A 17,764-nucleotide genomic window follows, 5' to 3' on the forward strand; every position below is an offset into this window, starting at 1 on the left:
ATACAAAAACACTAACTGGAAAAGAAATATGCACCTCTATGTTCACTGCAGCATTATTTACAATAGCCAATGTATGGAAACAATCTAACTGCCCATCAACAGATGAATGGATAAAGAAGATGTGGTGTATATATATATATACAATGGAATATTACTCAGCCATAAAACGAAGAAAATTCTGTCATTTGCAACAATGTGAATGTATCTAGAGGGTATTATGCTAAGTGAAATAAGTCAGACAAAGAAAGACAAATAACATATTATTTCACTTATATGTGGAATCTAAAAAATTAAAAAAAAAAAAAAAAAGAACAACAAACAGAACCAAACAGAAACAGACTCACAGATGCAGAACAAAAAACTGGTGGTCTCCAGAGGGGAGAAGTGTGGGAGGTTGGACAAAATAGGTGAAGAGAATTAAGAGGTACAAACTTCCAGTTATAAAATAAGCCATGGGGATGTAATACACAGCACACGGAATATAGTCAATAACTGTGTAATAATTTTGTGTGGCAACAGATGGTTGACTTATCCTGGTGATCAATATGTAATGTTTATCAATGTCAAACCGCTATGTTGTACACCTAAAACTCCCATAATATTGTATGTCAACTATACTTCAATAAAAACATTAAACATCTTTACAACTGTTAATTAAAAATTAAGTAAAATCTGCAGAGGCAAGCAACCATTGATGTTACCTTTCGAAATGCATCTGTGATTAGTGAAGATGAAATAATTCTCTCCTGTGCTAAAACTCATCATGCACCAGCTACTGCGGGGAGACGTAAATAAGAGACCCAGTTCCCATCCTCAAGCAACTTGCACACTAATGGGAAGCATACATTCGACAAGTTTTTACAACAAAACAAGATGCACATCATGAACTGGAAGTATGGGGAGATACAAGAACATATAGAAGATCTGAAAGGCGACTAAGCATTAAGTGGACAAATGTGTGTTGGGGGGATGAAGGGAACGATTCAGGCAATGACAGGTGAAGTGCAGAGATGAAAGGGAACAGAAAAGCCTCCAGTTTGCCTGGGGTACAGTAGTTCAAAGAAAAAAGTAAGACAGAACGAGATTATGCAGGGCTTCGTCAGCCAAGCCATGGTAAGGCATTTGGATTTCATTTTAAAGACAGTGAAAGTCACTGAAGTGTGGTTTTAAATATGGGAGTGACGTAATGAGTTCTGTTTCTGTAGAAGGATCATTCTGGCTACAGCGTGAAAATTGGAAGACGAAGAGTAGTAAGCTCAGCAAAATGTATTTAGGCCCTTAGACGGTGGAGGTGACCGTGGGGTAGAGAAGAGTGGACTGATTTGAGAGAGAGCAAGGAGACAAAATGAGTATGATCTGGATTCAGTAATGGAGCAAATATATACACTAAACTGTCCCAGCTGGGGAGACAAACTTAGCAATTTTTTTTTTTAATGTTAAAGATCCTTACCTTTCTTTTTATAGGCCTACAATCCTTTATCTTTAAGCCCCAAATCCCAAAGGCTCTGAAAATGGCAAAAATTTCTTTAGAATGGCAGCAATACCTGACTTGAATTAACATGAGGTTCTTCATCTTGCCTTATCCCATCCTGCATGAATATTCATATATTTTACTGTATGAATATTAATATCTGTAATTATGGGGTGCAACTGCAGAAGACGTTAGGTCTGTTAGGTAATAGATGGCATATGCACTATGTTGCCTTAACTAAATCTGACAGAATCTGAATTCAGCAACACATTTGGCCCCCAGAGTTTCTGGCGAGGAATTCTAGATGGGAAATTTTCCACGTTCACTTTCCATTTTGAAAGGTGGCGCAGTTCATGCTGATGCATAGCAATGGTACGTATACAGTACGTGTACACCAAGCAGTCTACAAACGTGTGTCTGTTTGGTAGGGTAGGTGGGATGTGGTTAATTATTGTTGACTGTATGATTCTAGAGATAAGAATGTGTGTGTGTTTTAACTGCTGACCTTTAGAAATGCATCAGATAAGACAGGAAGTGTTCGTTTTCAGGGAGGTTTCACACCACTGTAGAGAAACTGCTACAAGACTTAACCTCATGCATCTGTCCCCCTGAGGACTGATACTTGTTTCTAACAAGGTGTCTGCTTGAAGGAGCCAGGGGGCATCAAAAGGAATCAGTCCCAGGCCTCCACCTACAACCATCAACATTGATTCTTTTTTTTTTTTTTTTTTTAACCACTGCCACCATAGTCTGCTAGGGGATAGGGAAACAACAAATGAATGATATCCCAAACTATTCTCACAGAACTTGCTCCAAAGATGTTGTATAAATAGTAAACTAGAAATAAAGAGAATATTAGTCTATAACATCAAACACGAGGTGAGAAAACCAGGTTGCTGACTTTCTGAATAGAGTTTTAGAGGAGGCGGAAAAGCATGTCTAGGGAAGAAACTGCTCCAGTGGGTGATATTTGGAGAGACAGTTGGGCAAGCAGAAATCAAAGCATATCTTCCTGATTGTCCAGTAACTGAACTCCTCATTGGTACCTCTTGGGAGACATCATTAATACCCTACTCATTAAGAAATTTGTGGGGTTATATTTATGTTCATTTTTTAAATGACACTGACATAGTTGACATAGGTGCAGCCCTAGTTTCCTTTGAGTTGCAAAGACAGCAAAGTAGGGGGGTTCTTTCGTGTTAGGTCCTTTTGCAACATTAGGGAAACTGACCAGAAAGGTCTTACCTTCAACACAAGAAGGCTGAGCCCGAGTTGTGCCAGCAACCTGTCCTGGGAAGCAAGAACACTTGACCGTTTGTGATCGCTCCTCTATGCGGTTCTTGTTACAGCACCTGTGCACTGCGACCACCTCACAGGTCCCTTGCTTGATTTGGTGGTGACCTGGTGGATAACAGGGGAGCAAAACAGACCCAGTGCTGTTAGGAAGAAATGAAAGTACCAAGGATGTGAATGATGCCATGACTACATTTCCCAATTCCATGTATACTACGTTTATGAATCCTTTTTGTTTTTTTGTTTTGATGTAAATTTAAACTTATATAAAGGTGGCAAGAATAGTGCAAGAAACTCCTATAAAACTGAGGTATACAGAAATTTGGCTTCCAGGACCTTTAGCCCCAGTATCACACCAATGGCTGTGTTATGTTACTTACATGGCAAAAGAGATTTTGCGGATGTAATTAAGATTACTAATTGGTTAAGTTTAAGAGAGGGAGATTATCCTGGATTATCCATGTAGAGCTAAGGTGATGAACCCTTCAAAGCAGAGAGATGAAGCAGAAGGCGAATTCAGATTTAAACCACGAGGAGGACTCAAAACACCATTGCCAGCTTGAAAATGGAGGGGCCAAGAGTCAAGGAAATGGAGACTTCAGTCATACAACCACAAGGCACTGAATTCTGCCAAAAACCTGGATGTGCTTGGAAGCAGATTCTTCGCCAGGGTCCCCATAAAGGAAGGCTCTCCTGCGGATACCTTGATTTTAACCCAGAGAAACCAGCCAAACTGTGCCAGACTTCTCACCTACAGAAACAAGCCGCTAAATTTATGGTAATCTGTCACAGCAACAATAGCAAACTGATATAAGACCTTTTACCTAGATTCCCTAATTGTTAACATGTGACCCCATTTGCTTTCTCATTCACTCTCTTTCATATATTTTTCTGAGCCATTTGAGAGTAAGTTGCAGACATGACACTCCTTCACCCCTCAATACTGTGTATTTCCCAAGAATAAAGACTTTCTCTGACATAATTAACGAATTCAGGACATTTAACATTAATACAATGCTATTATATAACTGACAATCTACAGTCAAATTTTTCCTCGTCCCAAAAATGTCCTTTAGAGCCATTTCCCCCGCTGCTCAGGATCCAATGCAGAAGCCTACATTATATTTAGTTCACATTTCTTTAGCCTTCTTTAATCAGAAACTTCTCCTCAGCCTTTATCTTCCTTGACCTTGACATTTTTAAAGAATACATGTCAGTTATTTTGTACAATGTTCCTCAGTTGGGATTTGTCTGATGTTTCCTCCTGATTAGAGTCAGGCAATGCACTTCTGGCAGATTACCCCAGAAGTGACACTATGTTCTTCTCAGTGCATCATATCAGGAGGCACATAATGTCATTTATCCGGCTTTTGGTGCTCTTACTTTTAATCACATGCTTAAGGTGGTGGCTGCCAGGTTTCTCCATTTCTAAAGGTACTATTTTGCCCTTTGTAATTAATAAGCATTTTAAGGGGAAATATATTCAAACTATGTAAACACCCCACTCTTCAAACTTTGACCCACTATTTTTAGCATCCATTGATGACTTCCACCAGAACCAATTATTAATATGATGGTTGCAAAACTGATATTAATGTTCAAATTATCTCAGATCTAGACAGGAGGAGCCCCTTCATACTGGCAGCTGTGTCATTTTGACATATCCCCATTATGCTTTGAGATCTTAGGTAAATTTCTGGCTCAAAAGATGTGCCAGATTTTCCCTGCCCTCATCATTTTTCTCCAAGGAGCCCTGATTGTTTTCAGTGGGGCTTCAGATTTAGAAACCAGGACCTTGGCACAAAGGTTTATTCATTGCTACCAGGGAGTGACTTGGGGCTGAGAGGGCAGATAGACCTAGGAAGTAAGTGTGTGTGTGTGTGTGTGTGTGTGTGTGTGTGTGCGCGCGCGTGTGTGTGTGTACACAGCGTGAGTCCACACTGGCATCTCCAATTCCATCCTAGCACCACAGGTTCTCACTGCTCTGTCCACAATTCTATATTTCTACCTCCCATCGCCAACAATGATAAAACTGACTTCCATACTCCTGTAACAAACAGAAAATGGTTTACGTTTAATTTATATTGGAGCCCATTTTATCAGTTAGAAGTCTTTTAACAATGGAAAGTGATCTAAGCTCACTTAAGCCAAAGAGAATTTATTGGAAAATTATCAGGAGATTGTAAGACCAAGAGAGAACTTAGCTTAACACTAAGTGGACCCATTCTCATGGCTGGACCTGAGGGAATGATTCCACTCCATGAGTCTGTCGTTCTGTTCAAGGTCATGTCAGCTGTAGCAGCCACCATCTAAGATGGTCCCTAATGCTCCCTGTCTCCTACTGTCCACACGTTTGTGCAGTCCCTTCCCACATGGTACCAGGGTTGGTCTTTATGACCAATAGCGTGCAGAGGAAATGATGATATGTCACTTCCAAAATTAGGTGGTCACCCTTTCTGTGCCTTTTGGATCACTCACTCAAAGGAAACCATGGGATAAGTGGCCCTATAAAGGGGCCCTTGTGGCAAGGAACTGAAGTCTCTTGCCAACAACCCTGTAAGTGAGCTTCAAGGTACATTCCCTCCTACACCGCACCAGCACTGGTCTGTGTGCCAGTGCCAATAGCACACATCACAAGTGATGGTTTATCACTTCCACAGTCAGGTTATAAAAGACAGTGGTGCAGTCCCTCGTTTGCTCATCAGTCACTCTGGAGGAAATCATGCTGTGTGCTGCCACGAGTGAGTTTGGAAGTGGATCCTACAGCCCTAGTCGAAGCTTCAAAGACTACAATCCCAGCCAACAGCTCAACTACAGTCTAACAACCCTGAGTCTGGACCACCCAGCTAAGCCATTCCCAGATACCTGCTGCTCAAAGACTGTAAAATAATATATAGTTGACCTGTGAACGATGCAGGACTTAGAAGCACTGACCCCACACACCCAGTCGAAAACCTGAGTATAACTTATGGTTGGCCCTCCCTATCTGTAGTTATGGATTCAGCCAACCACAGGTCGTGTGGTACTACAGTACATACTTACTGAAGAAAATCATAGTATAGTGGACCTGCACAGTTCAAACCTACGTTGTTCAAGGGCCAACTGTTTGTTGATTGTTTCAAGCATCTAAGGTCGGGGCTCATTTGTTACACAGCAATGGATAACTAATGCACCAACTCTGGTTACACCAAGATGGAAAGACTTACCTTTGCTCTGATTAAAAAAAAAAAAAACAATGGAAACAAGACTGTAGAGGCAATGTTTAGAAATTATTAATGAAAGGTTTTCAGGCACCCTTGAGCACCCTCATGATTTTCATATATACCGTTTACATATATATTGTTCTGTGAATTACAAGAAATCTCATCTACTCGTTAAAACAGGTTTCCCCGAGGATTCCCACAGGTTAATGCTTTGCTTGGTTTCTGTTGTTTGGTGTTATGTGCTTTGAATAACAAAGCTCCTTTTTACAATTCTGTATTTCAGATTTTTAATCCATACAGATAGACCTTCTACAAAGTAACCTCTATATCATGGTGAATTTTTTCTGGCCCTTCCCTGTCATACTATCTTAAATGGTGGAAGCAAAATCCAATTAATGGTGAGAACAAACACTAAGGCAAAGTTTCATTTCTAAAATACATAAAAGCGGAACCAGTACCCAGAGAGTCAAATGGCCAGCATGAGAGAACGTTTTCAATCCACTACAGAGGAAAACATAAATATGAAAGGAGTGATTAAAACTGTAAACCTAATTAAGTGTTTGCAAGAAGAGTGTTGATTTCCCATAGGTAGTTGTGTACAATTGTAAAAAAGTAAATAAGTAAAAAATAAAGAGTAATTACAATGTCAGTAAAGTAGCATGGGACTTTAGCACCAAGTAAGCAGAAAAGTGAGGACTGGGGAGAGTTCATGGGGAGATCCTTTCTGTAGTCTCCAATTGCAAATAAGCACTTCAGGTCAAACGGTCCTGGACAGGTAATGAGTAGCCACGAGGGGGAAGAGGGGTGGCTGGGATGAATTCATCCTCAGTCTTCTCTCAGTGACCACCCTCCCTGTTGGCCATTGTCTCAGTTTGCTCAGCTGCCACAACAAACTACTACAGACTGGGTGGCTTCAACAACAGACATTTATTTCGCAGAGTTCTGGAAGCCAGAAATCCAAGATCAAGGTGCTGGCCAATTCAACTCCTGGTAAGAGCTCTTTTCCTGGCTTTAAACAGCCTCCTTCTTACCATGTCCTCACATGGCAGAGAGAGAGAGAGAGAGCACGCGTTCTGGTGTCTCTTTCTTTTTTTCCTAAGGACACCAGCCCTATTAAATTAGGGTCCACCTTATGACCTCATTTAACCTCTATCACCTCCTCACAGACGCTCTTTCCAAATACAGTCACATTTGGGGGTTAGAGCTTCAACATATGAATTTGGTGGGTGGTGGGGGCACAAACACTCAGTCTGTAACAGCCATCATGCCTTAATTAGATTTTTAATGGTCCTAGAGAATCTATAATGAAAGCAGCTCTAAACCTCATTAAGAAAATAAAAGAAATGTGCTTTAGTAACTTCCTAGAATAGTCAAGAAGTGATGTGAACATTCATTAATATTATAGTTTGCTGAGAATTTTGTTGCTATTTAGATAACCATCCACAAATGCAAATAGTTTTTTTTTTTTTTTCTATTCAATCTTGTCTCTGAATAATCAGCTTGCCTGGTCTAGAATTTTATTCATTTATATAGCACCAACTATGGTACTTCATTGATTTTTAAGATACATATTTTAACATGTCAGGATGTGTCACAACTGATAGCATCTTACCATTATAATTGGCATTGCTTTTCTTTCTTTGAAATATACAAAACAGCAGTATATTTCACAACTGACAGCATCTTAGATTTGATAAAATATGGTAGGTTGCAGGCACTCTTCTAAACTTTCTACAAATATTCTATGTAATCTTTTAAAATGCTACAGTACAGGCACTATTTTTATTCCTATTTTACATTTAATAAAATGTCCAGAAATTGATTTGCCCAAGTTAACACAACTAGAAAATAGCAAGAGAAGAGATTCAAACCCAGGCAGTGTCTATGCTCTCACAGCAGAAAGTGTAGTCGCTATGGTAGCTAATATTTCACCAAGTACAGCCAAAATAGTATCTCTACCTCAGCAAGTCACAAGATATGGCTCAGTTTCCCACATAAACATCTTTTCTACTTGATAACAATGTTTATGTGGCTCCATTTAGACAGTCTTTCTAGAAATGTGTATACTGTTGACATGTGACAACAATCTTTTAATAAGGATGTGCCTCGTTTCTTTGTAATCTTTGTTCCTTGCACAGGAGATGGGTTCTCAGAAACAGGTACTTAAAACTGCTGAAGGAATGATGGCAGAAGATAGGGATCCAGTGTGGGCGATGCACAGAAATCACTGATTATACGTGCTTGAGCAGCTCATGTGTTAACATTGTATTAGTCAGAGTTCTCCAGAGAAAGGGAACCAAGAAGATGTGTCCAAGGGTGGACAGATTCATGATGCAGTAAGAGCTGATGTTTCAGTTTGAGTGCAAAAACAGGAAAAGATACGTCCCAGTTCAAAACCTGGAAGAATTCTCTCTTATTCAAGAAGAAGGTTAGGCTTTTTGCTCTATTCAGGCCTTCACCTGATAGGATGAGGCCCACCCATGTTAGGGAGGGCAATCTGCTTCACTCAATCTATAGATTCAAATGTTAATCTTATCCAAAACACCCTCACAGAAACACCCAGAATAATGTGTGACTGGGCACCCCGCCAGTCAAGTTGACATATAAATGTAACCATCGTAAACATCATACAGCTACGTAGTATAGTGTTACTGGATGAAAAAAAAGAAAGAAAGTAGAAAACAGACAAACTAGTGGCTTAGTTCTCTAAAAACATACAAAAGGGATGCCTTGTTCAATAAGTTTAGTACCAGAAAGTGGCCATTTCAGGTAAATTCACTTAAAACAAAGATGCATTTTCTCTCTTAAACAGCAGGGAACATTTCAGTTGGAGATCTGTCTTGAAAACTACAGCTAAATACATATACATAAGACCTGTACAGTAAGTGAGAAGTTGTAGCTGAAATCTCTCATTTCTCTTACTTTAGAGCTTCAAGGTGTGAATTGGAGTATATACGAATGAATTATCCAGAAGTGGAGCCAGATTCACTGGACAGAAGCTGGCCAAAGAGCGGGGAAAAGAAAACTGTCCTTTTTTTGCTGTTAACCCTTGTCAGTTTCTGGGCCACTTTCCTTCCAGTTTTCTCCGGGCAGGTAGACGGAAGCGTATTTATTTCTATTTATTTAACCAACACTTTCATACAGTATACTGTGTGGCAGTCACTATTCTCAGTGTTCTTGGAGACATATTTTATAAGTGGGGAAACGTAAAACTTCCTTGATTCCTTTCCACACTTCTGAACTTGCAATCAGGTTGTATATGTTGTTTTCAAAAAAGGTGGCTTAAAATTAATATTGGCAGAAGTGTAAAATTTAAGATGCCTGGTTCCTCACTCACCTGACTAACTGATGTATATAACATTAAAAGAGTTAGGACAATCCTTACCAAAAAAAGTTGATTTCTTTGGGATTGCTATAGAGGATGGATTAACTTTATCTGCTTAAATACATATATTTTTTTCTTATTAAATATGCTTTTAAACTGAAACCATTTCCACTAAGATCAGGAACAAGACAAGGTTGCCCACTCTCACCACTATTATTCAGAATAGTTTTGGAAGTTTTAGCCACAGCAATCAGAAAAGAAAAAGAAATAAAAGGAATCCAAATCAGAATAGAAGAAGTAAAACTGTCACTGTTTGCAAATCACATGATATTGTACATAGAAAATCCTAAAGATGCTACCAGAAAACTACTAGAGCTAATCAACGGATTTGGTAAAGTAGCAGGATACAAAGTTAATGCACAGGGCTTCCCTGGTGGCGCAGTGGTTGAGAGTCTGCCTGCCGATGCAGGGGACATGGGTTCGTGCCCTGGTCTGGGAAGATGCCACATGCCACAGAGTGGCTAGGCCCTTGAGCCATGGCCGCTGAGCCTGCACGTCCGGAGCCTGTGCTCCGCAACAGGAGAGGCCACAGCAGTGAGAGGCCCGCGTAACGCAAAAAAAACAAAAACAAAAAAACTTAATGCACAGAAATCTCTTGCATTCCTATACACCAGTGATGAAAAATCTGAAAGACAAATTACAGAAACACTCCCATTTACTACTGCAACAAAAAGAATAAAATACCTAGGGATTAAACCTACCTAAGGAGACAAAAGACCTGTATGCAGAAAACTATAAGACACTGATGAAAGAAATTAAAGATGATACAAACAGATGGAGAGATATACCATGTTCTTGGACTGGAAGAATCAACATTGTGAAAATGACTATACTACCCAAAGCAATCTACAGATGCAGTGCAATCCCTATCAAACTACCGCTGGCATTTTTCACAGAACTAGAACAAAAAACTTCACAATTTGTATGGAAACACAAAAGACCCCAAAGAGCCAAAGCAATCTTGAGAAAGAAAAACAGAGCTGGAGGAATCAGGCTCCCTGACTTCAGACTATATGACAAAGCTACAGTCATCAAGACAGTATGGTACTGGCACAAAAACAGAAATATAAATCAGTGGAACAGGATAGAAAGCCCAGAGATAAACCCACTCACATACGGTCACCTTATCTTTGATAAAGGAGGCAAGAATATACAATGGAGAAAAGACACCCTCTTCAATAAGTGGTGCTGAGAAAACTGGATAGCTACATGTAAAAGAATGAAATTAGAATACTCCCTAACACCATATACAAAAATAAAATCAAAATGGATTAAAGACCTAAATGTAAGGCCAGACACTATAAAACTGTTAGAGAAAAACATAGGCAGAATACTCTATGATGTAAATCACAGCAAGATCCTTTTTTGACCCACCTCCTAGAGAAATGGAAATAAAAACAAAAATAAACAAACAGGACCTAATGAAACTTAAAAGCTTTTCACAGCAAAGGAAACCATAACCAAGACCAAAAGACAACCCTCAGAATGGGATAAAATATTTGCAAATGAAGCAACTGACAAAGGATTAATCTCCAAAATTTACAAGCAGCTCATGCAGCTCAATATCAAAAAAAACAACCAACCCAATCCAAAAATGGGCAGAAGACCAAAATCAACATTTCTCCCAACAAGATATACAGATTGCCAACAAACACATGAAAGGATGCTCTACATCACTAACCATTAGAGAATTGCAAGTCAAAATTACGATGAGGTGTCACCTCACACCGGTCAGAATGGCCATCATCAAAAATCTACGAACAATAAATGCTGGAGAGGGTGTGGAGAAAAGGGAACCCTCTTGCACTGTTGGTGGGAATGTAAACTGATACAGCCACTATGGAAAACAGTATGGAGCTTCCTTAAAAAACTAAAGATAGAACTACCATAGGACCCAGCAATCCCACTACTGGGCATATACCCTGAGAAAGCCATAATTCAAAAAGAGTCATGTACCACATTGTTCACTGCAGCTCTATTTACAATAGCCAGGACATGGAAGCAACCTAAGTGTCCATCGACAGATGAATGGATAAAGAAGATGTGGCACATATATACAATGGAATATTACTCAGCCATAAAAAAAAACGAAATTGAGTTATTTGCAGTGAGGTGGATGGACCTAGAGTCTGTCATACAGAGTGAAGTAAGTCAGAAAGAGAAAAACAAATACCGTATGCTAACACATATATATGGAGTCTAAAAAAAAAACAAAAAAGGTTCTGAAGAACCTAGGGGCAAGACAGGAATAAAGACGCAGACGTAGAGAATGGACTTCAGGACACAGGGGGGCGAAGGGTAAGCTGGGACGAAGTGAGAGCGTGGCATGGACATATATACACTACCAATGTAAAATAGATAGCTAGTGGGAAGCAGCCACATAGCACAGGGAGACCAGCTCGGTGCTTTGTGACCACCTAGAGGGGTGGAATTGGGAAGATGGGAGGGAGACGCAAGAGGGAGGAGATATAGGGATATATGAATACGTATAGCTGATTCACTTTGTTATACAGCAGAAACTAACACAACAGTGTAAAGCAATTATACTCCAATAAAGATGTTAAAAAAAACTTTGTTTTTAATAAATAAATAAATATGCTTTTAAGAAAAGTTGCAAACAGCAGGGTAAATAACTATTTGTCCCAGTGCAGTCAGGGCTTTCCCACTGTAAAGGAGGTAAAATATAAAAACCACATTTGCAATGAAAGTTCTTTGGCTGAAACTGCTTGAAAGCTGATGGAGAGACAGAAGCATCAGATTAGGGTGACTTTGTCTTTATCCTATTATTTCCCTTGAATCCTTTTCCTTTTGTTTAAATCCTTTTTTCCCTTCCTCCTCCAGCCCAGCACAAGAAAATACACCCTCAGAGAGAAGCGTCACACTCCAGTGATCTTAGAAGGCATTTATTTGATTTGAGCGGGGTATTCTCTTTGGCATTCTCAGCCTCCCCCCTCCATGGAAGCAGAACAGAGGAAACAAAGGGCTGAAAACAAGATTTCATGAAATGAAAGCAGAGAATGAGGCCGTGGCTAGTCACCTGCCTTTGGGAAACATGCCCAGTATTCCTAGTTGTGCTTCCTTTATAATTCTCAACTTTCTTCCCCTATCCCAGCTCCAACTTGGCTTTTTGTCAAAAAGAGAGACGTCACGTAAGTTAAGACTATGGTAGCCATGGGACCATCAGCTGGACAAACATGGTAACTTAGCTGTGCAGACAAATATCCTCTGAGCCCCTACTATGCGCCAGGCCCTCTGCTGGGGTTGAGGACACAGTAGTAAAAAAGAGAGATGCTTCTGGCCTCAACAAGTAGAGATACCAAATGGAAATATCTAACGATTCTCCTAAGGCGGAAATGGAATTCTTCGCTGTTGGTAACCAAGGGGAGAGCCCTGGACTTGGAGTCAGAATTGCTGAAATGGAATGCCAGCTTCCCCACTTGGAGAATTCCACTGAGTCATTCAATCTCATTTTTCTGATACACCACTAGTACATTATCTATCGCACATGATGGTTATGAAGTTTCAATTAAAGTGCTTAATGAATGAAAAGTGTTTAATCGTGAGCTACTTACACCATAGATGTTGAATAAATGACTTTGGGTTTTTTGTTTACGTATTTATTCAATAAATACTCGTTGAGCACTTGCTTTCTGCCAGACACATGGAAATGTAACACTGAACAAAACAGGACAGAAAAAGCCTCTTCCTCAAGAGTCTTTTGTATTTTTGTGATGAAAGAAACACAAAGCATGAAAAATGGAATTTAAAACAGGGAGGGCCTAAGAAACGAACACGTCAGTGTGCAATTAAAGCAGGTGAGAGACTATTACTTGCAGATATCTGAGGGAAAGAGGCCCTTTACCCGGAGCTATGTGAGAGGAGGGAAGATGAGTAGGAGATGATGTCTGAAAGATAATGCAGGGTGAATGGGCAGGTTACCCAGAGCCTCATGGGTCACCGTGAGGCTCACAACCGGATGGGAAGCCCCTGGGAAGTCTGAACTTAGGATGACCGGATATGACAAATATTTGTAAAGGATCTACTGTAATGACCACAGACTAACGAGGAACAAGGATGGAAGCAGGGACACAGCTCCTGTCACCATAACCCAGGGAGAGGTGATGATGGCTTGGTCCAGGTGGTAGCAGTGGAGATGTAAGAAAAGGTGGCATTCTGGATATAGTTAGAAGGTAGAGGTGACAGGATGTGTTGATGGGTTAAATGTACGACGTGAGAAGAAGAGAGGAGTCGATGCAGACTCTGAGGTTGTTGCCTTCAACAACAAGAAGGGTGAGGCTGACTCTTAAATAAAACGGGGCAAACCAGGAGCTTGCTTGTTAGGTGTTAGGTTCCTAACTGAAGAACGTCAAATAGGCAGTTAGATTAGACGTCTGAGTCTGGAGTTTAAGAGAGAAGGCTGGTTTCAAGCTAGACATCTGTTCATCATTAGAATATGTGGATGGTATTTAAAACCAACAGACTGGGTAAAAATCCCCAAGGAAATAACTGTAGCTGGAGAATTTTTTAAAAGGTTCATTTCAATGCTAAGAGTTTGGGAGAAGAGAAGCAGTGGCCAGTGGCCTAAGAAAAAAACCAAGGAGGAATGTGGGGTGCTCTGCAAGCCCAAGGGACAAAGGTTTCAAGGATAAGGGAGTGATCATGTTAACTGCTGTTCCGAGTTCAAGTAAGATGAGGACCACTGGACATTGCAGTATTAAGGTCAGGGGTGGCCTTCACAAGAAAAGTGTCAGAAAAACAGTGGAGGCAAATCATGATTGGAATGGGTTTCAGAGAAAGCATACAGTGAGAAATTGGAGACAGTAATTATAGCTAGAAATTGTGTTGTGAAAGGAAGAAGAGAAATGATACTGTATAGGGTATACAGGTGTTAGCCATTTCTTTTTTAAGATATGAGAATTTACAGCAAACATGTATGCTGTTGGGAAAAATCTGATAGAGAGGGAAAGCTGCTAGAGAGATGTCTGAGTAGGCAGGAGGTAATGGGTGGAACCTAAATGAAGAGGCAGGCATTTGTTAGGAGCACAGACAGTTCATTTCTAACCCTCCTCTTTCCGATTTTCTGTGTGCCACCCTTGTGCTGGATGGTCTATATGGAAGCTGTGTTCATTGCTATGTGAGTATTCATTAACATCATCAGAATAAAAAAATATGCCTAGGCACACATAAAACTAGTCCCCACTCAACACCAGGGACTGTCCTGTCAAGGCTGTCAGAGAGCCTCTCGGCGACGGTCCAAAACATCCTATGATGCAAATGTTACAAAGGATGAAGAATTTCATAAGGTCCTTGAGAGTGACATAGTAGAGCTGCTCGAATACCACTCAAAGCCATTCACTGAGAATACGGCAGATTTAGCCCAATAATTAAAGAGGAGAAAATCACCTGGAAAGACTTCACAAAAGAGAATGGCTGAAGTGGCGAAGGGCTAAAGAGCAGCTCATGGGGAAATTGGGGAAGCTTCTGAATGCTTTTGTAGACAGTTATGATCCTGTGGCAAAAGGCCATGATAAAATAAAAGATGATCCGTTACCCTATGTTACAATTTTTCCCTGAAAAGCCGTATCTAATGCAGTCTAAGAATTTTATCCCAACTGCCTTTTCCTTTCCTGCCCAAGACGTTCCACCCGCACTCAAAAAATACAACTTTCCTCCAGAAAAATTTCCCATCTACCTGGAACACTGTCTTTGTGGGGAAAACTGTTGTTATCCTATTCTTATAGATAATTACAAATACAGTTTTTCAATAACTGATTAAAAGTCAAAACAATAATATGTTCTAACGTCAACACAACCCAGCCACTTACCTTAGTTTTTAGAATAAAAATCTCCCATACTCAGCATTCCTAATTCATCTTAAGAAAATTTTTCATCTGACATTATTCAAAATAATACACCTATTCTAGGGATAAAACATTCACAAACAATGTGACTGACAAGGGATTAATCTCCAAAATTTACAAACAGCTCATGCAACTCAATATCAAAACAACAAACAACCCAATCAAAAAATGGGCAGGGCTTCCCTGGTGGCGCAGTGGTTGAGAGTCCGCCTGCCGATGCAGGGGACACGGGTTCGTGCCCCAGTCTGGGAAGATCCCACATGCCGCGGAGCGGCTGGGCCCCTGAGCCATGACCGCTGAGCCTGCGTGTCCGGAGCCTGTGCTCCGCAACAGGAGAGGCCACAACAGTGAGATGCCCACATACCACAAAAAAAAAAATGGGCAGAAGACCTAAATAGACATTCCTCCAAAGAAGACAGACAAATGGCCCAAAGCACATGAAAAGATGCTCAACATCACCAATTATTAGAGAAATGCAAATCAAAACTACAGTGAAATATCACCTCACACCAGTCAGAATGGGTATCATCATAAAGTCTACAAACAATAAATGCTGGAGACGGTGTGGAGAAAGGGGAACACTCCTACACTGTTGGTGGGAATGAAAATTGGTACAGTCACTATGGAGAACAGTATGGAGGTTCCTTAGAAAACAAAAAATAGAGCTACCATATGAGCCAACAATCCCACTCCTGGGCATATATCCAGAGAAAAACATGGTTCAAAAGAACACATGCACCCCAATGTGCATTGCATCACTGTTCACAATAGCCAAGACATGGAAGCAAACTAAATGTCCCTCGACAGATGAATGGATAAAGAAGATGTGGTACATATAGACAATGGAATATTACTCAGCCATTAAAATGAATGAAAGAATGCCATTTGCAACAACATGGATGGACCCAGAGATTATCATACTAAGTGAAGTAAGTCAGGCAGAAAAAGACAAATATCATATATCGCTTATAAGTGGAATCTAAAAAAAAATGATGCAAATGACCTTATTTACAAAACAGAAACAGACTCACAGACTTAGAGAATGAACTTATGGTTACCAGGGGGAAGGCTGGGGAGAGGGACAGATTGAGAGTTTGGGACTGACATGTACACACTGCTATATTTAAAATAGATAACCAACAAGAATCTATTGTAAAAGAAATAAATTTTTTTAAAAAAACACATATTCTAAAGACTTGCCCTCCACACTTTTCTTAAGCAAATCTACTATCTCTTTGCCATTCTTTGTCAAGAATACCATCAACTAGAAGATACATATAAGAAGATGATAAGATGATAAGTATGGAATAAATGCTCTGAGAGGATCTCATCATTAGATGAATACATATCATATTATATATATATATATATATATATAGTCTTTCTGATTATTTATATATATAAACTAGAAATAGTTCCCAGTTTAATTATAATATAAAAGCTGTCTGTAATTAATAACATATACTTTCACATGTTACACTGAGATGCTACTTTACAGTAGACTTAATCTTCCCATATTTCAGAAGTATTCCTTCAAAACGTCTGTCATAGACTGAATTATACCCTCTCTCCGCAAAATGTATATGTTGAATCCCTAACCCCCGATGTGACAGTACATGGAGATAGGGCCTTTAGGAAGGTAATTCAGGTTAAATGAGGTCTAAAGGGCAGGTCCCTCACAACAGGACTAGTGTTCTTATAAGAAGAGGAGGAGATACCAGAAAGCCTGCCCTTTCCACACACGCACACAGAACAGGCCACGTGAGGACACAGTGAGAAGGGGGCTGTCTACAAGCCAGGAAGAGACACCACACCAGAAAATGAATGTGCTGACACCTTGATCTTGGACTTCTAACTTCAAGAACGGTGAGAAAATAAATTTCTGTTGTTTAAACCACCCAGTCTGTGGTAATTTGTTACGGCAGCCTGAGATGACTCATACGTTGTCACTCACTAATTCTAACTTCATGGACTGAAAAAGGTGACATGCTTCACCTCAAGGGGTATCACAGTGAAAACATGACTGGGCAGAAGAAAGCTTTTGGGATCATTCATGTTTCTGAAAAAGTTTCTGTCTGCGTGTGTGTATGGTAAATGGGATTTTTAAACCCAATTCATTATCTGCCTTAGCTTATGTCCACATAGTTTATTACAGTAGCAAACTGTATTGGAGAATCATCTTGTTCTTGGGAAATATATGCAGTTTGCCACTTACTTTCAAACAATTCAGAAAAAAGAAAAGAATAGCTGCATAGGCATAGGCGTATGTAATTGGCAGCTCTAATACGATAGGATCTCATAAGGGATCTAAAGATGTACTTTTCACTCAACCTTTCTTTAGATTTGAGAAGTTTCCAAATAAGAAGCTGGGGTTAGCTAACATTGCGAGAAATAACTTGAAGTCATGACAGTCACTAAAGACACCAGGTGCCTCTGTTTCAATAGCTATCCTGCCATCTCTCTACTTCTGGGAGGTTTTCAACAAGTGACTTCACTTCTCTTTGCCTCGGTTTCCATATCTGCAAAATAATAAGCCTTCAGAGGTCTGATG

General features: G+C 40.0%; 1 protein-coding gene across 1 annotated transcript in view; it reads right to left on the reverse strand.

Annotated features, from left to right (window-relative positions):
• The window catches only part of TAFA4 (TAFA chemokine like family member 4), a 126,185-nt gene that overhangs the window by 14,128 nt on the left and 94,293 nt on the right, over positions 1 to 17,764 (reverse strand). The window contains exon 3 of the mRNA XM_060023785.1: positions 2,717 to 2,872. Within this exon, the coding sequence (XP_059879768.1) occupies positions 2,717 to 2,872 (156 nt within the window). The remainder of the gene's footprint in view (positions 1 to 2,716; positions 2,873 to 17,764) is intronic.

The sequence above is a fragment of the Delphinus delphis genome, chromosome 10, assembly GCF_949987515.2.
Source record: "Delphinus delphis chromosome 10, mDelDel1.2, whole genome shotgun sequence".
Lineage (NCBI taxonomy): Eukaryota > Metazoa > Chordata > Mammalia > Artiodactyla > Delphinidae > Delphinus > Delphinus delphis.